Source organism: Apis dorsata, unplaced genomic scaffold, assembly GCF_000469605.1.
Source record: "Apis dorsata unplaced genomic scaffold, Apis dorsata 1.3 scaffold_331, whole genome shotgun sequence".
NCBI classification, from domain to species: domain Eukaryota; kingdom Metazoa; phylum Arthropoda; class Insecta; order Hymenoptera; family Apidae; genus Apis; species Apis dorsata.
In genome coordinates, this window is record NW_006263599.1 from 444008 (window position 1) to 468393 (window position 24386).

The 24386-nt window shown below is 37.3% G+C and overlaps 4 protein-coding genes across 5 annotated transcripts in view; 3 read left to right on the forward strand and 1 right to left on the reverse strand.

Annotated features, from left to right (window-relative positions):
• Positions 1-729: 729 nt before the first annotated feature.
• On the forward strand, positions 730-1873 carry LOC102680762 (histidine triad nucleotide-binding protein 1). The gene is made up of 2 exons (XM_006617931.2): positions 730-1078; positions 1411-1873. The coding sequence occupies exons 1-2, from the start codon at positions 875-877 to the stop codon at positions 1678-1680; spliced, it is 474 nt and encodes a 157-aa protein (XP_006617994.1). The 5' UTR covers positions 730-874; the 3' UTR covers positions 1681-1873.
• On the reverse strand, positions 1589-2922 carry LOC102680624 (dihydrofolate reductase). Of its 2 annotated transcripts, none has more exons than XM_006617930.2 (5): positions 2608-2922; positions 2376-2531; positions 2171-2288; positions 2001-2110; positions 1589-1927 (listed from the first exon to the last, which is right to left on the reverse strand). In XM_006617930.2, exons 1-5 carry the CDS (start codon positions 2688-2690, stop codon positions 1852-1854), a joined length of 543 nt encoding a protein of 180 aa, XP_006617993.1. In that variant the 5' UTR covers positions 2691-2922; the 3' UTR covers positions 1589-1851. The 2 variants fall into 2 exon arrangements, with proteins under 2 accessions (XP_006617993.1, XP_031367457.1); XM_031511597.1 differs by having other exon boundaries at positions 2376-2536.
• Positions 2923-3310: 388 nt separating this feature from the next.
• Positions 3311-4397, forward strand: LOC102680905 (translation machinery-associated protein 7 homolog). Its single transcript, XM_006617932.2, has 2 exons — positions 3311-3489; positions 3908-4397. Exon 2 carries the CDS (start codon positions 3909-3911, stop codon positions 4101-4103), a length of 195 nt encoding a protein of 64 aa, XP_006617995.1. The 5' UTR covers positions 3311-3489; position 3908; the 3' UTR covers positions 4104-4397.
• Positions 4398-5266: 869 nt separating this feature from the next.
• The window catches only part of LOC102681032, a 29855-nt gene continuing 10735 nt past the window's right edge, over positions 5267-24386 (forward strand). Inside the window, exon 1 of the mRNA XM_006617933.2 lies at positions 5267-5576. The gene's annotated coding sequence lies outside the window, so the exon portion shown is untranslated. The remainder of the gene's footprint in view (positions 5577-24386) is intronic.

A 24386-nucleotide genomic window follows, 5' to 3' on the forward strand; every position in this document is an offset into this window, starting at 1 on the left:
AGCTTTCTAAGCTTTGTTTAGATAATCATATAATTTCCATTATTTGTGTATGTAACAATGACATTATTGATATTTATTTAAGTAATATATCTAAATAGCATTTCCGTTTCTATTTTCTATTTTCATGATAATGATGAATCTATTCATATTTTCACGTTTCATTTTCACGTTATAATACCTCTCGACTAGTAAATATTTTCTAATAAGAATAAATAGGATTCATCTCCGCGCACCAAAAACAATTTCGTATAATGATTGATTAGGTGTGCCTTCCAAAGTTGTTGGAATATTCATAATCTATGCCTTAATTTTCTATGTAATGCTAAACTTAATTATAAGCATATTATTAAGTAGCATTATTCTTGTAAGACTGGGGCCTATTGACCCGTTAGATTCGTTGGAAAGATATAGGATTTCCCACAAAAAACCAGAAAGTACACTGCCATATGTATGTAAAACAAATAATAGCACGTAAAATGTATTTTATCTTCAGTATATATAAATCATATGAATAATATTTATATATATATACATATATATATATCTCTAAGTAAGTACATAATTTGTAAAAATACGTGAAAAACCTTTAAAAAGACTGTACAACAAAATAAAGATTTTATAGTTTTATATATCGAAACTATTCTTAAACCAAAGCTAAGTTAAATTAAGCTAAAAAAATTTATACTGTTATAGATCAAGAAATAGACAATATAATATTGTTATGCAACGTCGTATCGATTCAAATTGGCCGCCATTTAATATTCGTGACATGGCATCTTGAACATTGCAACTTTTTATTGTATAATAATTAGTAACGAATTTGTGGTAGTCATGTGTTAATTTTGTAGACAAAAATATATTGAATCCGCTCGAAATGAGATTGTTTTTAAATCTCGGAATAACTTCAACGAAACGATTACTATATATTAATACCAATCTATTAAATCATTCTTCATGTTGGAGTAAAATGGCGACCGAAGTGGAAAAAGCTCAAGTTGCAGCTCCTACTGGAGATACTATTTTCGGAAAGATACTTCGTAAAGAAATACCTTGTAATTTCATTTATGAAGATGATAAGGTAAAATGAATCGAATTATTATAAAAAAAATTATTTTTAAATTTCAAATATTACATTTCTGTTTTATTAAAAAATGTAAGTAAGGTTATATATTTTTGTTGTGTTTCTATGACAATTTTCTTTTTCTTTTATTTTATTAAATGATTTATCATAAAATTTTCAAATCTCAATTTGTGGTTTTTGAATATCTTGTAACTATATTCCTTTGAATAATAATTCAATATTTAAAAATTTTTTTTGTAATTGCTATTATAAATACGTAAAATTTTAAATATTCTTGTATAATTTATATCCTTGTTAATTTTCTAAGAAAAAAATTTTTAATATTTTAGTGTGTTGCATTTCAAGATATAAATGCTCAAGCACCAGTGCATTTTCTAGTAATTCCACGAAAACCAATTTCACAACTTTCAAAAGCCGAAGATGCGGACGAAGCTTTGTTAGGCCATTTAATGCTTATTGCCCGTAAAGTGGCAAAACAACAAGGCCTCGATAATGGTTTTCGTTTGGTTATCAACGATGGTAAACATGGTGCACAATCGGTATATCATTTGCATATACATGTTCTTGGTGGTCGCCAAATGCACTGGCCCCCAGGTTAAAAAATTCCATTTCATTTAATACAATTCTATACGCAGTTATAAATTTTAAGAAATATCTTTTGTCAATAATAAAGTATTGAGGAAAATATTGCTTATAATTAATTAGTTTTATTATAAAATTATAAATGTTATAATATTCGAAAAATATTATTTTGAAACCAAATTAAAAATCTATTCTTTTTTATATACTTCATATACGAATTGTATATTATTTTCTTCTTGAATTCCTTGTGGTATGTTTGGATCTCTAAAAGAAAAAAAAAAGAAAAAAGAAAAAAGAAAAATAAATTTATAATGAAATTACTTTATAAAGAACTTACTCTGTTAAAACAAAATTATTAGGGATAGTTGGGAAAAATGTATCGCACTCAAAATATTTTTTTATTCTTGTCAAATATAATCGATAAAAATTTGGAGATTCCATTGCTGCCTGCGATTAAATTTAAATTATAATTAAAAAATTCTCATTAATTTTGTATAAACAACGCACCTTGTATACGGAACTTCCTCCCGTTACCCATATATTTTCAATTCGATCTTTGATTTTTTCAATAACTTCAAAAGCATGTGGAATACTTTTACATACAATCACATCATTTCCATAATCCCTAAATATTTTTAATAATTCCTTTATTTTTATTATTTTCCTTATTTTATTAGTAAAATAATAATAATAAAATAAAAATAAATCTTACAAAGATTGTGACGTTAAAACAATGTTTATTCGATTTTTCAAAGGCCTATATTCTTTTGGAATAGATTCCCATGTTCTACGTCCCATCAATACAACATTTTTTTTGTTTGCATTTTTCGTATTCGTAGTCATAGATGTAAAAAATGCCAATTCACTTCTATAATCATTTAATAACAAATAGATTAAAATGCATTATTCATATTTAATTTATGATATATTCATTATTTTTTTACTTAAGTTTCCATGGTAACGTTCCTTTTACACCAATACCCATTCCTTCACATGTTGCTGCAATTAAATTTAAATGTAAATTCATTTTTTAACACTAACACTTAACACTATTCAGTGAATGAATTGGTATGAATCACTAATTTTTCTTAACTTTTCGTGACTGTTAAAAATTATTAATTCTCTGATACACGCTGCTTGGTTTATCAATCAATTATATTTAGTCAGTATGTTATCTTAATTGTTTAATCATTACATAATCATTATAATAACTCTACATAAATTCAAATTGATGAAACAATATTAAGATATCTACTATATATATATATATATATATATACATACATATATATATATAATAAAAAATATATATTATATATATATATATGGAATTCTTTTACGAATCTCTATAGTGAAGTAAGCTGCAGACTCTCCAATCCAGCACACCTTAAAATATTGATATAATATAGACAGTACAATCTTCAAAATAAAAGTGTATTCAAAAATAGGAAAAAATTTATATAGTATATAAATATATCTATTTATTTATAATGTAGCATATTTAATTCATTTATTTTAATATTAAAACAATATAATTAAATATTGCTAAAAAATTTGCTGGAATTGATTATCAATTAATTAATATTAAATGAAAATAGTAATAAGAAAATTTATCGTTATGTGTCGCCACAGGTATTATAAAACGATTCGATAGATATATAGTTCTTCAATAGATGGCAGCACAGTTTAGTTTTTTAGTATCATGCGACATTTCAGTTTTAGACGTAATAACCAAACTTTGTTCTTGCATATTTAAAATACTAATTACAGTACATTAAATTCTTTCCATTAATTGGATTACTCGTTAAGTTTGATTATATCATAAGGTAAAAAAATTATTATTACTGTTTATTTTGTTAAATATAAATAATTATTACTTTAATTGAACTTTAATATGATTGCTTTACACGTTGTGAACATTGATTTCGAAATCATTTTTATTTCATTCAAGTTTATTTCAAATTTTTATTTTATTATTTATATAATATAAGTTCTTTTTTCAAATATTCTTTATAAATTTCAATATATATCGAATTTTATAAGTAACAAAATATATAGGTTATTGTTTCAAAAAATTTGCAATTTCATAACAAATTAATTTCAAATTTTTATTTGAAATTAATAATAATTACTATATTATAATTATCTTGTAATTATATTAAAATAAGAAAATTTTTTATAATTTCGTTATTTTTTTTAAAAATTCGTTTATTAATTTTTATAAAATTAAGTTTGTACTTTTAGAATGTCTGGTCGTGAAGGAGGTAAGAAAAAGCCTCTTAAGGCACCGAAAAAGGAACAAAAAGTTTTGGATGAAGAAGATCTAGCATTCAAGCAAAAGCAAAAGGAACAACAAAAAGCACTTGCCGAAGCTGCTAAGAAAGCAAGTCAAAGAGGACCTCTTGTGACAGGCGGTATAAAGAAATCTGGCAAAAAATGATTTATTTAAGACTGATGAAAAATGCAATCAATATGCACACCATGTTCTTATCAAGACATGATTTTGATATTATTAATTAGTATATCATCCAATTTTGGATTTCCTACACACTGATAAATGATTAATATCTGTAAATAAAACATTTATGAACTGAATCACAGCAATATATGCATTTCATAGGTATTTGCATTTTTATTGTTGAACAATTTAATATGTTTCATATGTTTGTAATTGTTCTATTTAAGTATTAAGTATGGATAATAATAAAATAATAAAATTCTTATCAAATAACTTGTTTCTAGAGATTGGAAAAAAATTTACAATCCTATAATCGTCAATTTATTATCGTTGTTAAATGGCTAAATTATTTTTCTTATAATTAATGTTTCATACTTCATACTTTTTAATTGCTTAATCCTACATTTGATCTCATTTAACTGTCAAATAATAAACCGTTGCATCAATTAACCTTGAATTAAAATACTCTAAATAAAGATTTTAAATTCATCTTAATAATGTAGTCACGTGTATTAAATTGACGATATCATTGTAAAATTTTATCGACAAATTACGAAATTATAAAAAACATAAATAATAATTAATAAATAATATTTATTAATTTTATTTTTTCGAATATTTATTTCTTTAGATCAAGTACAAACATATGTCCATTGAAAAAACGTGAATTACAGCTGATTGCCATATGATCGGCAGTGTTGGCAACTTTCGCGAAAAAAATTTCTTAATCATACTCTCTCTAAACCTCTTCGTTTCATATTGTATTAGTTTTAAAGTGAAATATATATTTTAGATAAGGTTAATAACGCAGTTTTCGATGTTCCGTTTATTTAGAAAAAATAAATTTTATTTAAGTATTCGTATAAATCTTTTAAGTTCTTTTTAAATAAATAAAGAAATTTGACAAACATTTTATTATTCTGTCTTCTAATCTTTTATTCGTGTATCGTAAATTGTATTACCATATTATTTGAAATGAATCTTGTAATATGAAAAAAAATTAGTAAGATTACATAATGCATTCCTTAAAAAGAATCTATAATGCATACAGTAAATATTTGGACTAAATATTATTTCATTTGGTTTTAGATAAATCTTTGGATCCCATCATATCGGAATAGAATAGTTACTTTATTGAACGCATATTGGTAAGCGTGAGATCTCACGAAGAGCTGTCACTGGCTGGGTCAGTTGGCAACAGACCTTCGAGGTGGTCATAACTGCTTGTGCTGTCTTAATCCTGCATCCGTCAAAACTCTCTTATCGAGTTTGCATGTAAAGAATAGTCGAAAGAGTTCTCGTGTGTGCTGTGACAGAAAAGACATAACAGCGAGGAACGAATTTACGAGTGCGTCGATAGTTCGGGAAAACCATGGAGCTCGTTAGGATCATTTGACCCACGGGAACGACTCCAGGCTCGGTGGATCGTGCTACCTCGCGTGATATTACAAATCGGTGAGTACAAGCCATTCTCTTTCTCTTTCTTTGTGTGACAGTTTGTTTCTGTTCTTTTAACGAAGAACAAAGACGAAAAGTATTCTCTTTCTCATTCTATTATATGTGTCATGTAAATGCTTTGTATCATGAACAATATGATGCATGTATTGCGTGTGCCCACAAAGGGACACCATGATATTCACCTGCATCACTTACCATATTGCAAACTTTATGCTTTTTTTCGACCTCTTCCACCCTCAAAGGGTTGTACCATAACTATTAGTGAGATGATCGAGCGTGATTTCCTGGCTTGACATGTGTGGGTAACACTGTAGTCATATAAACGGCTTATTGTAGTGTATCGTGAGAGGAAAAGAGAAGAGCATACAGTTAATGCGTATATCTAGTCTCTTGCCACGCGTATTTCGTTCGGGTAAGAAGTTTGGATTTTTTCATATTGTAACGTTGCAAACTTTTTGATAGAAGGTCATTAGTTTGTATAATTTATTTTAGCTGATAAACTAGACAACCGGTAGAAATATGTTAGAAGAAATTCACGCAATTGATTAAAAATTACAACATGATAATTTTCTATTCGTGATGTAAATTTGTTATAATGTCTTTGATATTTTAATTTTTTTTTTCGAGTTTATTGTGTTTAATCATTTTGGATATAAAAAAAATTGAATTTATCCATGATAGGTTATTTGATCAATTATCAGATGATTACTAAATTTCATAAATTTTGAAATTCTTCATATCAAATTCGCAAAATTTCTCGATCTTATTTAAATTTAATTTCGTATATAATAAGTCACATTTCTATTAGCAGGTTTAATTTAAATCTTACGAATGCTATTTTAAATGCATGGTAATTATTTTACATCTCAAAATCATTGCTAGGCAATACTTTGACACATCGAAGTATTGCACAATGCTGTTCGTTACGAAAAACCGTTGATCATTCTTTTGAAATTGTTCAAATCGTTCGATCGATTCGTGACTCGTCGCGATGAATCGCGAAGAATCGTGAAATAATCGCTGCGACAAACTTATGACGCATTCGAATGCACACGTGGAAAAGCTCGAGGGTGAGTGGCGTGTCACCGACGGTGCTTTAATGTAACTCGATATAAATCACGAACATATCGAGGTTAACTTTGACCTTCTTAATATAGCGGAACCTCATGCTTCGGAATTCTCATATTCTTTATTAATTTCGACCACGTATTGCATCAGTATTTTGACGTATCGAAACTCACGTGAGTACCAGTGATTTAATAGATTTAACATAAGACATTATACGCGATATTGTTAAATACTGAAAAAATATTGAAAATTACTTTAATCTTATTCTTTTTTTTATCCAGTTTTCTTTATTCATATTGTGTATTGCTATTATTATGGTAGTGCATTGCGTCAGATTTCCAATAATGAAAACCACGTGTACGGTGGGACTATATTAAGGTAATTACGAAATAAGATGCATCTACGTCCAATTATTATATTTCGATCGAAAGGATTTTGTTGTGTTCGATGAGTAATAAGAATATAGAAAATTTTAAGATTTGATCATTCGCGAAAGATAAAGGGATTTACTTAAATATTCGATCGTCAAAGTTGCAATACGTTAACGATGTAGTTACAACACATAAAAGTTCAATATTTTTTTGATAATATTGTTCGAAAGAAAATATAATTTTACTCGATAGAAGAATAATGCAATTAATGCAATTTTTCGTGTCCGGATATGTGTATTTTGTCTCGATTGTCTGCATTCTAAGTGCATCAGTTTCTCATCGTTAGTTTTGGCCTCGTCATCGCGCTTATGTACTCGCTGCGGTAACCTTGTGCAATGCTTTACCGATTCGCACCTACGTGAATCTTCTACAGAATCCTTTTTTTTTTTTTTTTTTGCATTAAAAAGATAACAACGGAATGAGATTTTTTTATTTCGTTGAATGAATTCAACGAGCTTCCGTATCAATTGATACCAATTAGCTGTGTTATTATAAAGATTGCACGTAGGCATCGCTTACGTCAATTATTGATTCGATTTATCCTACGAAAAAATAATTATATCTTAAATTGTTTTCTCTTTTATTTATTCTTTTAATTCTTTTTTCTCATCGTACAAACGTGATTCGTATATACGAGATTATGTTAAATATTTCATAATCGTTTCACTTTGGACGAAGTAAACACAGCTATAAACATTCGAGTTCATGATCGTTTGATGACAACAATCAATTCTTATACGAGTCATTTCTATGCGCATAATATAATACCAAAATTGATACCAAACCAGTGGTCAAAGTTCAATTATATATATTCAAATCTTATGCATACTTCATGTAAGAATTCTGTTTCATTATAGATAAAAAACAGGGAATGAATAGAAATCTATTCTAAGGTAAGGTGGTTAGTTTCGATCGGAGATTTAATTCTTTAATATTCCTTAACTTCCAACTCCGTGAGAGAGAAAAATCTTAATAATTCAAGCGTACAAATCGACAAAGGAAATTTTCCTCTTGATAAAAATTTAAATTTCGAATGTAACACGTTATAAGATTAATCAAACACGGGTATTTAACGATATTACGTAAATACATTCATATGACTGACACAAAAGCTGGAATTATCAGAGATCTCTTTGAATCTCATTTAAATACATTACGTTCGTAAATCAGTACCGACGTCGTGTACTGATAGCAGTGAAAACGGGGAAATCCTTTGCATACCACTTTTAAAGATTGAAGCCTAAGAGAACAGCTCAACCACTTAGCCAGTGCTAATTCGAGCGTTGACTAAAATCGCTTCGGCCAAAAGGGTTAACGATAAAACGTGCCAATTTTCTCGCTACGTCGTAATTCGTGCTGTCAATATAAGCACGAATTCTAACCCATCCTATTCAATCCGGTGATAAGCCGTCGGGCCACGTCCGATGAAGCTACTATACGGTCTCGACCTCCTTCTTCCTACTCTTATCAACATGCATACGTTCACACCGCTATAGTAAGATTAGACCCGTTAACTTTCTGAATTGAAAATCCTTTCTCTTTTGATCTCTTCTACCATCTCCTCTTTTGTATCCATAATTTTTATCGGATCAATTCTTTAAATTTCGTAAAAGTGGTCGAAAAATATACAGGTTTAACAGCTAGATAAGCGGTGAGTCGGGTAAACGAGTTGACCCACATTATCGAAGAACCGTTCGTACGAGCAGGATGTGTACGTGTTCGGTGAACGTTCGTATGCACCGGAACACTCATGTGTTCCGTGACGACAGAATGCATCAATCGAGAAAGGCCCTTTCCGTTACTCCGCTCTCTTGTCACTTCCACAATAATTACTCATTATCGATGGATTACGTAGCCAGGTTGATTATTTATCCGCTTCGATCGATATCGTGCACAACGATTGATTCCGTTTTTCTTTTTTATCGTTGCATCAAATTCTCACGAGAGAGAGAAAAAAAAAAGAATAAAACTCGTTCTTCAAAGTCAATCTCGTAGTAATCGAAACTATTGAGAAATTGTATTTCAACGTGCACAAATAGTTCCTTCGCATCTAATAAAATAATGACGGTATCGTGATGCGGTCTGTTATAATTTTACGATCTTACAACCAGCCAATGACTCATCTCACGGCTAATCGCAACGGGCTCTAAAGTTTCCTTTGCTCGACTCTCGGCAGAGTGCGAATATCACATCTTTGACACGTTCGTGCATCTTCTTTATATCTATATATATATATATATATATCTACATTACGTCGTTATATCACGTATGATCTGCGGATGATTGCGATCCCAATTAGTTTCTCGATCGGAGAATTAAGATTCGCGAATGATTTCGAGATCGATGAAGCTGCGATCGAACGGGCTCGTTCACTCGTCTTTTGTATTCAACCAGTTTCGTAACTAATCGGTTCGCGCTGCACGCGTTGTCGTTGACAAGACATAATACCACGATACACCTTATGTAAGCCCGATACATGCGAGATAGAAGATAGCAATGCACGTGTTATCTGAGAGACGAGACCGCAGCCTTGTTCGGGGACGATGCAACTGCATTGCACCTTGCCCACATCGCGATATCGCTTCTAACGCTCCCTGGGTGCTCTGCTCCTCGCTTTAGTTTAGCCAAGGTTGATAGCAGATTTCCATTTGGTCGGGCGGAAATCCTTCTCCCGCGATTTCGAGGAAAACTTGGGCTTGGCTCGTTTCTCGACTCGATTGTGAAACGAGTGAACACGTTCTACTTTTTGTAATTGTTTCTCCAATCTTAATGCCTTAGTTTTCACCGTTTCACCGAATTGAAATAACAAATGAACTCGAATTATCGTCGGGAAATGTAATGTTTTCTAATTACGTTTCTTGATCAAACTGTACGCAGAAATTTTTAAGGAAGCGGAAAGTTTCATGAATCAAACATATTACGGTTATTCTTTCTACCATTCTAGCTGTCAGGTATCTCGATAACTATCGGTTTCGCTCGCTTTCACCGCGATTCAATCTGGTATCGCGATAATTATCGTTAAATCACAGATTCGTGAAAGTCGCGATAAATGCGTTGATCCGCATTGCAAGCGGCCGAGGCAAATTTGTTCTCCCTGGATTTTATGAATCGATTCGATTTTTTGAAATTCTTCTATTTTTTTCGTCGCGCGCGAATATTCGAAGAAAACAGGCGTTTCGTTCGACAGGATTCGCTATAAATTTATTTCGAGTATCGAAAGAATTCTTTCTCTCCCTTCTTCTTCTTCTTCTTCTTCTTCTCTCTCTCTCTCTCTCTCGGGTCGAGCGTGCAAGAACCTCGAGTCGCGTTACCTTGAATTTTCTTGCACGTCCGCCCAAAACAGCGCGGTTCATCGTCCTCGGTTTAGAATATGACTCTCTCGCGTTATTTTGACATAATTCGACCGACGCGCGTTTTTTTTTTTTTTTTTCGTCCCATAAGCGATCGAGGCAACAAAGACCGACCTCGGATCGTTATTCGAAGCCGCTGAAAGTCGCACGTGTTTCTTTGTCGAGTGTATAAAGAACACTCGTGTATCGTGTATTATTAGGTCATTGACGCGTTGAAGAAAGGAAAAAAAAAAGAGAGAGAGAGAGAAAAAAGACTTTAAAAATCGTTTAACAGTTTAAGAAATGATTCGTGTGCCAAAAATTCGAGGGGAGATACCTTGCGCGAGGATCCTCTACGAAGAAGATACGCGTGCCAAAAATATTTCGCTTATACTTAACCTTATTTCGGGCTTAAGTAAATCTTGGGCTTAGCCATTTAAATATAAGCTTGTTGTTCGCTCCACCGATTTTTTTCGAGTTTCCAAACAAGCGAAAGATTTTTAGAAATTCTTTAAAAATGTGTGGGGAGGGAGTGTTTCGCGGTTATCCCATCGAAGATTCATGGATTTTGCATGCGAAACGATGCGTTACACGTGGTCACGTTAATTAAATAGAAATTGAACGGGATTGGACGGTCGAAACCGGTGGAATCGTTAATGATAGGCGTGCATGTGCCTGCAATTGCACGTGCAACCGCGGAATCGCAGTTGTGTTGGTTGCATAATATGCAGGTAACCTAGATCTGCACCCACTGCTTCCCACCCACCGTCCTCATTACCCCTTTGAGATTCTCTCTTCTCTTCACCTATTCCCCCACCCACTCCAGAAAACTCTTTGTTTCGCGTCAAGACGCACTTTGCACCGGTTTCAGGCATCTCGTCGCTGGGTTGGGTTCATCGAACACGGATGCATTTTTGTTAATAGGAGATAGCCAACAGTGATCGTTCTTCTCTCCACTTGTTCTTGGTCCACTTGGTCGATCTTTCTCCCCTCCCTCCCACGAACGTGGTTTGATTAATTGGATGGCAGGGGTACGATGACTTTTTTTAATTAGTTCGCTTTTTTTTCTCTGTCTTCTTTCGAATCCATGGGGAATGATTTCTCGCTAAGAGAGGGAGAGAGAACGAGCACGATGAGTGCACGAGTAGGGAAGTGCATTTAGTAAATACTCGCGTAACCCGAACGCGAGAAAGAGGTGAAGTGGTCGTACGCTGTAAAAAAGATGCTCGTCGAGCCCTTTTTCCACCCTCCAGCGAATTGACGTCATGCCCTTCCCTCGTCGAGACATTCGTCAATGTGGAAGGTGCATTGTGTGTCACGACATGTCGTGCAACACGCTAGGTTTATTATTTATTCCGTCGCGTAGCGTAAGCCGGCTCGAAACAACGTAATTACTCATCATCATTCTGGACATTACAGTGGTCTCCGTATAAAATCTAAAATAAGAAATTTTCCTTTTCTTTTTCGTTTCTTTTTTTTTCACCACTTTTTTTCGATAAATCCGTTGTATCCACTTTATTCGTCCTACGCCGGCCTTCGTCCGAGAAAATATCACGTGGCGGAGCGCGCGAAAAAATTTATTATCATATCCTCCTCTCTGAATCCTGTTGCCCGAGAAACTTTAATGATACCTATAAATCAGTTCGCGATACCTTCGGAGTAATTTAAATTCACGAGGCTGGCGATATTCGAAGTGTGATAAGTGAACGCAGGAGGATGCTTATGCGTACGCCCGTGCCAAAAGCAGAACGGATGCGGAGAAAAGAATCCAAAACGACACCTCTGTATCTCGTTCGGGGCCGTCTCGGATTTCGATATTGCAGTCTACTCTTACAGCGTTGATTATCATCGTGAAACTGGATAGTCACGGCCTCCACGTGTATTAGAGGCACACAAAACAGGTACAAGCTTCTTTCCGTTCCTCTGTCACGATCTCGAACAAACGTGTATGCCGCGTACGCCTATGTGTGCATTTCGTTTGCTCGCGATTCGGTGGAAACGACGAGGCACGCTAGTTCTTCCGTGTCAGAGCTCATCGAGCGAGCTTGTGTGGGACTCGCTATCGCGATAAAGCCATTACAAATATCTTTTTCTCTCTTTTTTTTAATTCCGATTCTAATTGAGAAGATTGGAGATGGAAACGTGAAAACGAGGCGGAGAAACTGTTCTATATAATCAGTCGAACAGATATCGACTGTACTAAAAATTGCAACAGATACTCGAACTTCCAACTCGATCTATTTCTAGAGATATATTATTCTTATTTGAAATAGCAAGTTCGATTAATCTGTTACATTTGAAATTATTATATACGAGACATTTTATTTATTTTCGAATGATTGATAAATAATATAAGAAAAAAAAAGAGTACAAGTTTAATAATCGTGATATTTTCACTTAATATATGTGTATATATGTATAGAAATATCTTATAATATCAATTAATTAATAATTTTTCTGCGGTTAATTAAAACGTCCTCTTTCTTTAGAAGGGATAGTAGTTTAATCTTATTTGTTTTTCGTCTATTTTTTTAAACAACTTTTCTCGATATATTTATTAAAACTTCGAGGATACTTCGCCGTATACGAATTTATAAAACTCGGTGTAGTACGGTATATCGATTTTTTCATCCTGTCTCTTCAGAAAGAGCATCGCCGGCTCATTTCCTTCGAGGCAGAGAAGTATCGTTCGATCGAGCGATTCTAATCTCGTTAATTATCGCCCTATGAAATTCGATTGGAAATCGAGCGTTCGCTCCCTTGAAAGGTAAACGGGCAACCTGCGGTTTCACAGAGGCCGTACACCTTGCAGCTATCCGCGCGGTGAATTATTTCGAATTTCCCTTGTGGGGAACTGCACTGCTATTGTCCTCCGACTACCTCCACCACTTCTATCATTCCCCGCCGCTCTCTCTTTCCTCGATCGAAATTACGAAATTACACGGAGAGAGAGAGAGAGAGAGAGGAGAAAAATAAATTTCTTCGAGCGAGTTCAAAATCAATTCCATCTCTGAACATTTGTGAAAATTTGTACGATTCGTTTGATTCTCTCCGCTCCGTGACAATACTCGGCTAGCCGGGATAGATTCGTCCGTAAACCGTGCACCCCCTTGTTACTTCGGCCAGTCGACCCAGTTTCGTAGCTGTACTCCGCAAAAGTGGAACGCGGTGGGTCAATCTCGAGAGAGAACTCTCGATTTTTGTAAGAACAGGCGGGTGAAGTGTCTTCGACCGTCGGTGCGCCATCCTAAATCTCTCTCCAAGTCTCTGTTTCGTTATGGAAGTGCGCGATACGGAAAATACGGAACGAGTGCAAAGATAAAGGAAAGGAGAGGAGAAATAGGGGGATAAAGAAGCGCGGTAGGAGGAGGAATTTGACGAGGCTCGTTCGACGAGCGCGCGGTGTTTGGTGGGTGCGAAACAGTGCGAAAGAGCGCGCGAGCCTACCGGAAGCGCGAGTTTATTTTTGGGTGGCGTTGGAAACGTTCTTTTGGCAGCCCGGTCGCACACGGATAGAATCAAAAGGTACGCGACTCGTGATGTATTTCTAGCGATCGGCGTTCGACCGTCTAATTCGACCAGCTTGCCATTGGATTCGGTAGATCGCTACGGTTAATGAGTTTGGCCTTGTTTTCGCGTTAGAAAAACAGGAAGTGGATAGGCAACAGGAACGGGATAGGCGGTTCGAACAATAAACCACGAAACGATACGTACGCGTGCAGCAAGGAGCCACAGTTGTAATTCCTTCTTCGATCTTTATTACATCTCATGTCTGCTCTTCCCCTAGTTCTTCCCTTCCGTTTACGTAACGGCGAGTTATCCGTATCAGAGTTATGCGTATATAAGGTTTACTCGGATTTAATGAAAATCGGTTTAATTAATAATCGGTTGGAATTGTTTTATTCCCCTTGTTCCCCGGTAAATCGATCGGTCTGGTATTTCGCTCGCTCGCGTCTCTGGTTTCTTTTCGTTCCGAAAGCATTTTGAAGTCGCGAAACGACACCGCAGCCAGGGTGCGGTTTCACGAGTTAGCAACAGAGCCAGCCGTGGCACGGTATCGCTGCACCACGACGTGCATCGTACCACGCACTGACACGTGTGCACTCGTGCAAGCACATTATGCAATCGCGTGCGTCGGTTTTACGCGCAATTCGCAAGCTCTGCCCGCGCGTGGACGCCACGCGGAAGTTGCGGCCAAGTTTGCCAGTGTCACCATACGATAAGTGTTCGGATATCGAACGGCCACGTGATCGAGATATAGCGTGTTGCCTTTCAATTATCATGCATATTTTCTTCCTCGTAACAGTAGTTTCTTTAGTATCTTTCACGGAATGTCGTTTCCTTGAAAACTATGTCTGTCTACCTGTTTTCGAGTAGTTAAGTGGGACAGTGTATCGATCGAAATCTCTCTCTCTCTCTCTGTACAGAGATTTTTATTCGAATAACGATTTGATTTCGTTTCAACGAAAAAATTGTCTTAAGTAACTTGGAAATAATTCATTAGTGGAATCTCGTGAAAAAAGTAGAATCTCTGTATATCGATAGTTGTCACCAAGGTGAAAGGATTTTTCCGCGTGATTTCGATTTACGCAGTTTCACGCGATTTACAATCGAACGGTGTCTCGTCGACGAGAAATCAATCTAATCTCACAATCGTATCCATATACGCTACGAGTTATTAATGAAGCAACTCAACGAGAATTGTAATTATGACACAATAATATTGTGCGCAGTAATTAGTTATGCCAACGATGAACACAGATTCTGGTACAAAGTTGTTTCTCAAAGTTTAAATCCTCCATTCGATGTCACTTTCTATTATTCTATCCTGCAATAAAAGCAACCGCAATAAAATTTTTCTCGAGCCTGCATTGAATTATTCTCGAGGCTATTGAATATAAATGGCCATTTGTAACGTTCGAAATTTAAAGTCGCCGAATTCGAAAATTACTTTCGTCTGGGTTCCATTTGTATTCGAACGACCCTCTTGTTTCAATAACGAGAGGTACCGCTTGTTTTTTCCAATGGCCATTGTCACTAAGTAGCTTAGAAATGTCTGTTTAAACGGACCTGGTAATTCGTACCACCTGGCTGTAAGTGAAAGGACACGAATGAGAAAGGATTGCTTGTTCCTTTAGCTCGGGTTACGGTTATCGTAATTCGGTTGAGCGTAGCAGACAGAAGACCAGTGGCTCCTTACTTTTGCTAACTTGTTCGATGCAACCGGTTTTCAACATGTTGCGCCCGTCTCGAAAATACCTTCGCTTTCGTGTAAGGTTACGAGCATCATCTCGAATGGCAAAACCAATCCTCGATCGAAACGGATCTTTTTCGATCCGTTAAAATTATTCAGAGAATTCGAAGTCGATCGATCGTTTTCCAGGAGGAATGGGCAACTCTCGATAAAAGAAAGATGGAATAGGGGAGAAGAAGTAGAATTTTTTAAGAGATTTTCGTGCACTCGATACAACTGGCGGAATCGAACACCTGGTCAGAGTGAAAGGACACGAGTGGAAACGTCATGAAACGTGCCGCAATATCGTGACGATTAGCGTTGGCATGGTACCAACTGGAATGTCATTTATAAAGCGACATTTGGTAACTATTCCTAGCAGTTACGTGCGTGTGCAATGGTGGCATCGCTCGTGTAACCTCGTGCGATAAATTCAAGGGCGGTACTACCTCGTTTACTACCTTACCAGGTAGTAAACGTCCGATAAAATTACCTCTATTTTTTCATTGTTCTTGGAAAAGGCTCGTTACCGTTATGTTGTTAAGTGAAAGTGCTATTTGTCCTGGGGATGGTCAGATAGAACGATAAAGTAAAATTCCTTTCCATTTTGACCTTGTAAGCTTTGCTCGACACCGTTCGTCGAGTAACGATCCGGAATTATCGAAGAAATTAACGAACTACTTACCAACACTTTTTCAAATTATGCACTCGATACCATTATCGATCAAGGATTTTTATGCTCCAAAATTAATTTAAAACGATTCTTTTTTTTTTTTTTTTTTTTTTAGATTTTTCCCTCGCGTGATAAACGTGTGATTTGATGTGAACGAGAGCTCCGGTCAAAGAGGCTCTCTCTCCCCCCTCCCCCTATTTCATTTGCGATGAAGTGGTTCAATGGAAAGATTGTTCGGCATTGTGCTTTCTTCCGAAAATAGTCTCATGGCCAAAGGGTTAGTCGACGGTCTTTGTTCCCTTGGTGGGAAGCAGTCGCGAATCGAGCCATATGGCACGAGAAACGGCAAGCCATTTTCGTTCCAACCTGGAAATAGAACTTTCGATATTTCGCACGTGCGCTCGCTGCAACTCGCACGGCGTCTGCTAGTGAAGCGACACTGCGCATGTACGGACAGTCAATCAGCTGTTCGACGCCATCTTTTGCTCCCAGCTGAGGCTGCTCGACGCTACGCTCAGCTGACCTCGTCGCTGATACGAGCCCCCAGTACAGTCAGGATCGTACCTAGCTAGGGTCTGGATGGTACCCTTCCATGTCTTCTGTTATATCCATCTTTCAAATCATTTCGTCATTTTTTTTTCTTTCTTCATCATTGCATAAGGTAACAAACATTATTTTTTGTTTCTTTATTAAACATTTTTTTTTCTCTCTCTCGCTCTCTCTCTCTCTCTCTCTCTCTCTCTCTCTCCTCTTTTCATCGATTATATCGATTGAAAAAAAAAAAAGTTCGCATTTTCACGCGAGATTCTCGGGATATAAAAACAATATAAAATAATCGATGTAAAATCAAGTAAGACGTTCGCGTTTAAAATGTCAGCCGCAAACGGCGGTGAATCGTGAGTATTCGTGTAACAAGAATCCGAAAGCGATAAATCATGAGGTCGTAAAGTCGCATCGATGGTTGGTTTATTACGACTAGACAGAAGTTTCATTGTCGTTTTTCTTTCTCGGGGGAAGAGGAGAGAAAGAGACAGCGTATTTACCAGAGCGAATTTATTTACGCAATCATTTTACACACGTTTTCCCCACACGTTTGCGTACGTGCACGTTTTCTTTCTAGAACGGATAAATTATAATCTAATCGCAACAAACATTGTACGCGACGAGAGAGAATTCGCGCACTTCGTTCGCGAAATCATTTCGGGATCTTCGGACGATAAACAGTGGAAATGCTCGTTTTTGGCCCGACACTGCGTTTCTGCAACCTCACCGTGTGCAACACGGGACAAAGAGGCCTCGACCCGGGCAGGGAAAAAGGATAAAGAATAGGCGATGTGCGAGCGGAGTCGATAAGTCAGCCGACGCGCGTGTATCTACTATTCGATCGATAAACATTAGCCTTGACATGATATCCAGAGGACCGCTCTTTCACCTCGCCTCTTTTACTCGACTAGCTCCTACCTCCACCGCGCCGTTTCTTTTCCCAGTTAACACCGGGACATGTATCTCCGCGCTCATCTTCGCGCTCCCTTGATATCGTCGCCCCCGAATATCGTCTCGAAATTCTATCCTGATTTTGGCCGAGCCACTTGGGGGGATCTCGTCTTGATCGAAACCACGCGCGGAGATACGAAGTGTAAAACTCGATAGAACGCCAAGTTTTTTGTTAATAGTTGGAATTACCGATTATCCGTAAAAGAGAACGATCGTATTTGATCGCGGCTGGCGATATACGTTATATAAATGGAAATCTAGTACGAGAGGAAGCTTGAGGTCTCTACTCTCACTGTTCAATTATGTAATTTCCCTGCTCGGTTCCACGATTTTTCATAATTAACATTTTACTCGTGGAACTCGTGATTACGGCTCTCCCGTAAAACTGGTCGGGGAATTATTAATCAATTTGTGTTGATGGGATTGTTGATGGGATTGTTCGTGATCTCTTAATCATTCGGTCGGTATCGAATATACTCGTGCTCGTTTTAGAGGAGTAGGAGCTTTAGAAAACGAAGACGTTCCGATTACGACCCGCGTGTCCACTGTGTCTCTGGAAATAGAAATAGAAGCTCGCTCGAATCGCTCGAATTTCAATGTTCAACCGAACAACGCGTTCCGCGTTGTAACTCGACACGCATTTTCTCCAACGTTTTTTAACGCGCTTTTCTTCAGAATTAATCACTAAATCGATCCACGTCAGAGCGCGTGGAATATTCCTCTCGAATGCATCCGGATTCGGAGGGCGTTCAATTTTGGTGTCGGTTTAGGGTCATCCACGGCTTGGTTTGCTTTTTCAGCACAGATTTCACTCGCGGCTGTTTAATATACATGACTCCGTGTGTGCAACAGCTGCACACGCGAGACCCTCTAACGCTTCTGGAAATAGAAAGTCATTCGCAAGGTGGATGGTTAAACTATTGTGCCATTAGACGCTAGCCAAAGTGCAATGCGATTCTCAATTTGTCATTAGCTGGCATTTCGCGGATGAAATTTTCCCGTTACGCAACGATTCACCTTCTCCTTCGTTGGATTCGTTGAATTTTTTCCTCTTTTTCTTCCTTTCTTTCTTCCTTCCTTTCTTTCTTCTCTGCTCGAGAAGTCGCTTCGCTTTCAGCTCGAGCAAGCAACCACGAGAAGAAATCCTTCTCGAGCGAATCTCTCTCTTGGGCTCACCCCAAGCGCGATTCAACCTCTCCGAGCAAGTGTTCCCGAGTGCATTGTACTTTGTTCTCCTGGTATCTGAACCTTTCCACTGTTTGCAATTGTGGCGAACGAAGGCCGACGTTCCCTGTAATAATATCTCGCGGACGAAGATTTGCGTTTCTTTTCTCTTGTTATCGCGGTGCCGTCAATATTAGACTTCTTTTAACATTTATTTATATCTCGAAAGGCGGTACGACTATTAGGAGGGAGGAGGAGGAGGAGGGTAATCGTTGTTTGGAAAAATAAAAGAGGGGGGGAAAAAAAAAAAGAAAGAAAGGAAAAATTGTTAACATCGAGCAATGAATCACGATTAACGTCTGAAGTTGATTGGTCCATGATTCATGGAGAAGGGGTGGGGAAAAGTTGGCCGTAAAGGCGAAGTAATTGCGTAAACGACGATTTCCCTCGAAGAGGCGGAATATAATAATATTATAATGGACGAAACTCGGTTGGCGGAGGCTGATGTCTTTCGATCGTTTGGTACTAGGCTCGCTCTCGAAACCCACACTCGGTCCCTAGTGGCATGTATGGTGTGGGTCATAAACCGCATAACGAGGGAACCATTAAGCATCCGATCGTTCTGACAGTGAAAAAATATTATCCGTAAAGATTTCTTTCCTGTCGTGCGGGACGACGGGACGAGTCGAATGGATCGAACAGTGTAAACCGAACAGTGTCCCGTTAATTCTTCAAATCGAAATCTTAAACGATTTTCGTGTTTAAAAAAGGAAAAGAAAAATGATCATATTTGCCAAGCTTAACGCGCATCTCGTGTTAACGTACATCGCCGCGCAAACACGATTACAATACAAGTATAAATTTCGCGAGAGCGACGAGAAAAAAAAAAATAATAGAATCCGTTATCAAAGCAAGGACGTGTTGTTATCTTGAATACTCTGATTGTCTGGTTTACTCGATCGCGTCAAAATAATCGAGACGATGATCGGATGATACGGATTATCTTTGCGTAATCGATGTATAAAAACATTGTGTGTTTTTATTTGAGCTCGATACGAGACAATCCGATATCTATTTTTTCACGAAAATAACGTATCGTCCTCCCCCGTTGTCACGTTTGATCGCGTTGATCGTTGAGGAAAGGAAACGAATGGGAAGGGCATCGTTATTTGCACAGAACAACAAGAAGCAAATTGGTATAATTAAGTTACAGACAGGCTGTGCGCGTCACGATTAAATATGGAACGAAATTAAATTCATCGCGATATTCGATAAGGCTGAGATGCAAGAATGCTTCCTTTTCAAGTTCGTTCGCTGGGACCTTATGTACCTCGAATAAGAGCTACGAGATTAAAAAGATTATGCCAAGAGCGTATGTCTCTCTCTCTCTCTCTCGCTCACTATCACTCTCTCTGCATTGATCAAAACGAATCGATGGATACTCGGAATAAAACGAGTTGGTTTCGCAATGTGGAGGCTAGAAAAGGGACGAGAGTGGAGATTTTTCGTTCGAAATCGAAGGGAAAAAAATAGAGGCTAGGAGTTAATTGAGGATCGAGCAGATGCTTTCGAAAAGGGTCGTAGCGTCCCTCGATTTTTGTAGTCCCTTTAAATTTGTTGTTGTGTCACGTCCGCAGCCACGGTCTTCTATATTCCCCGGTGCACGTGACGAAAGAAAACAAGGTGCAGTCCGGCCGGTGCAGCGGGTTCGAGGTTTCCTGAACGGTTAGTACACGTCTTTAGGGACGAGCTGTTCGCCTGCTCCGGGAGGCAATCAATGGAAACGCGCGCTCCTTGTTGACAGTCCGTTTCTCGATCCATTATTCTCCATAAAAGGGGTTACATTTTCGCAACGGTCGAAATGCTCAGGGATTTCGAATGTTTCCGCTTCGGATAAAGACACCCCGTCCGCCATTGTCTTTGGAACAGCTACGGAAAAAAAAAAAAAAAAAAGAGGAATGGATTCGTCACCGTTACTCACTCGCGTCGTTTTTATTACGCAACCGCGACGAAACCGTGGAAGGTAGAATTAATTTCGTTCGTTCGGTTATTTCGTTCGAAATTCCCTTCGAAATTCTCTTTCACGCGAGATTTTTCTTTTGCAATTTCGTTTTTAAACCGAGCGCGACTGAACACTTCCTACGCCGTCCAATGATTGCAATGGTTATCGACAGAGAATATTGCGGAGGAAAAGAAAGAAGGAAAAAAAAAATGCATGCAAGTGTGGGTAGATTGCACAATTGTTTTACGAAGCATGAATTTATCGTGCAGCAAAAAGAAGAAGCGTAAATGCGGTCGGAGAGGTGCTCGTAATTTATGTTATCGAATGGGAAGAGGCGATAACTGGTTTCAAGCTTTGAGTAATGACCGTGAAACCGTGATGGGGATAAAAAGAAGCTTGAAGCAGAGAGAGACGTAGAATCGAGGATAGGCCAATCAAAGGAGGGTATCGGACGATTGTAAAAATAATATCAGAATTTAAGGAACGAGGTCAGTTCTTGTTGTTCTCTCGTTGTTCAATCAATCTCGGATTTTATTTCCGTATAAATCGTGTAACAGAATAATTCGAAGACAACGTGATAAATAACGATTTATAATTGCGACTCTATCGCTTCGCAACTTCATCAATCTTTTGCGAGAAAAGATTTTATTACTTACTTCTCGTTGATTAAAAAAAAAAAAAAAAAAAACGAGAAATAAAATAATAGAAGATTACGTCTTATCTATCACCTATTAAAAGAGAGTATAATATAATATTAATCTCGGCGATAATAAATTTTTTTTCTCTGAATTGAAAATATAAAAATTGGCGACAGATACGGATATGAAAGATTTGCCGTGCAGATTGCACAGAGAGACTTTTCGATTAATCGAACAGCTCGACTCTTCACCGTTCTCGCATACGTAATCAGGAGTTCTTTGTCTCGTTTGGCTTTTTTCGATGCCGCCAGGGTTCTTCAACCTTCTGGCAATTCCCTCGAAATCGAAGAGGGGCGAGTCGACCACGTCTAGACGCGGCAAAACCGACGACCCTTTTCTCGAAGGACGAAGGGAGCGATGATACCGATTTCTCCGCTCGAGAAATCACTATCGAGATAAATATTTCCTTTTAAAAAATTCTTCAATTCTCTGAATTGAAGATTTTAAGAGAGAATCATCCTCGAAAAGTTATTATTTCTTATTAGAGGATATTATCTTTGAGGATGGCGATTATCCCTCAACGAGTTTTTGTTTATTGGCAGAAAAAGCAATTCCAAGATCGTATTCTTCAATGTGAGAAACAATGTTAAGTTGTTAATAACTACGTTCAAGAATGGCAATTAACCTCGAATGTTCGCTTTCAACACCAATGTCCATTAGCGAAAGTAACTGGTATTCATATCTTAATTTACGCTTCGAAATCGGACGCGTAGAGTGTTCCAACGTATAATTCCAATTCGTATTTCAACAATATACGAGAAATAAAGTTGTTGGAAAGCTAAAGAATATTCAAATGTTCGATGCAATTTATTCTCTTTTTCGCGCCGCGCAGACACCTATGCAGTATCTTCCTGGTGACTGGATGCGCCAAGGAAATAAGAAAAATCTCAATTTCCAGTCTCGAATCTCTGTTGGAGGAACAGAGCTTGTCGACGCGTGACGTAGGAAGATTTATAGGATTGCTTCTCGAGACAGTTCGCAATCGTTACCCTTTTCAGCCTTTGCGACTGATTGTACATATATATATATACATATTCGGATTCGAGTGTATCCAGAAAACCTTCGCATCGCATAAAAGAGAATATCCTGTTTATTGCTGCACCTCGCTTGGTTCTTAATGGAAAATAGGAAACTCTAAAATCGGAGGTTGAAATTTGGGATCCGTTGTTCTTCCTTTCGTTCCTTCCGTCTCGAAATAAGAATCGTAGACAATTCGCCAGGAATCGCCAAATAAAGCAAATAACTTTGGAGGAGAATAAAGGAGAAGAGGAGGCAGTTTCTTTCACGGCAGGTAGAAACGCTTTTAGATTTTTAGATTTTAGTAGAGAGTGTTTTATAGCATTTTATAGGACGTGCGTGTTTAGAGGCGTATTGATTGGCGGGTATCTTAACGAGCTAATTGGTAATGGGCTATGATGGGAACAGAAGACGGTCTCTTCCCGATCAATGATCCCCTTCATCGAGCGTGTAAACACGAACGATTATAGAAGAAAATTTGCACTTTACGTGCAAATAATGCATCCGGCCGCTCGGTGATAAGCTCGTATTGCCATTTGAGAGAGGGAGTCGCGTTGCGAGATTCTTCGAGCGATTTTCGTAACGCTTTGCCCTCGTTTTCCGAACGATTCGCCTATTCAGGATTATAGCGAGCAAGCGTTTGCTCAGCAGTTGCTTTTTTTCTTTTCATGCTTTGATTGATTTAAAAAAATACCTTACCTCCGACAATTTATTCTCACTCATGATACGTAATTCCATTCAAATTCTATCGCGAACAATATCATTATTTAAGATTTTTGGAGAATCATCCTGCGATGAAGACATCACTTATAGGAAGCTATCGATAAGAAAAGAAAAATAGCAATTTTGCAAGAAAGGAGACGATAAAAAAGGGAGGAAGGATATAGGCAACAAAAAGGAAGGAACAAGTTAGAGGCCTTGTGAAAAAAGTAAACAGGCCGTGAAACGGCGTGCAAGTGGTTGAAATTAATTCCCGCTCGTTTTCTTTTCCTCGATTCTAATTACTTATCCGAGTAATTTCGCAAAAGAAAAAAAAAAAAAAAAAAAAAAAAAAAAAGAAAAAAAAAAAAAAANTTTTCCCTGCCTGTTAGATTTCGCGAAAAGCTTCCGGTTCGCGGTGTAAAATGAAAGGGAAACGCGAGCGCGTGGTCGCCTTTGTGCCATTTGCTGCTTTCAATTCGCACGGAGAGGGGAGGGGAACGGGAATAAAACAACAGCTAGCTAGCTAGCTAGCGGATCCTCTGCATTTTTTTATATCCATTGCCAGCTGATAATTCCACGCTTTCCATATATCCGGTTAAAAAACTGGAAACGCCTGTTAAATCGTGGGACATTTATTGCCCCTGAAAATACGTGCTTTCCCGTTAATGAAACGATCGTGGATACGCATACGTTCCCGATTCACGGCCTTGTTTATATATAAAAATAATCGAGCTTTCTAATCCAACGATCCACGATCACCATCGAGTTCAACTCGCTCCGCGTATGTGTTAACAAATTTTATTTCCACGCTCGATTATCATATAGTAGCCGAGAACCTGTAATTTCGCGTTTTATTTGCTCTCCTAATAGTAGCCGGATGTCGCTGATTGTGACCAATTATTTCGGCAACAACGTAGACACAATTTATTTTCTACGATGCATCAGTTTCTCCAATCTGTCCGGATTTGAAGAAGAATCGTATCTCTTTTTTTTTTT

Bases quoted from the DNA above. Each gene is read 5' to 3' on its own strand.
- LOC102680624 (XM_006617930.2), bottom strand. From the start codon at position 2,690: ATGAATTTACATTTAAATTTAATTGCAGCAACATGTGAAGGAATGGGT. The intron at 2,289-2,375 runs GTAAGATTTATT...AAAAATATTTAG, and splicing joins GTTTTAACGTCACAATCTTT to GGATTATGGAAATGATGTGA. The intron at 2,111-2,170 runs GTGCGTTGTTTA...ATTTAATCGCAG, and splicing joins GAGGAAGTTCCGTATACAAG to GCAGCAATGGAATCTCCAAA.
- LOC102680762 (XM_006617931.2), top strand. From the start codon at position 875: ATGAGATTGTTTTTAAATCTCGGAATAACTTCAACGAAACGATTACTA. The intron at 1,079-1,410 runs GTAAAATGAATC...TTAATATTTTAG, and splicing joins TCATTTATGAAGATGATAAG to TGTGTTGCATTTCAAGATAT.
- LOC102680905 (XM_006617932.2), top strand. From the start codon at position 3,909: ATGTCTGGTCGTGAAGGAGGTAAGAAAAAGCCTCTTAAGGCACCGAAA.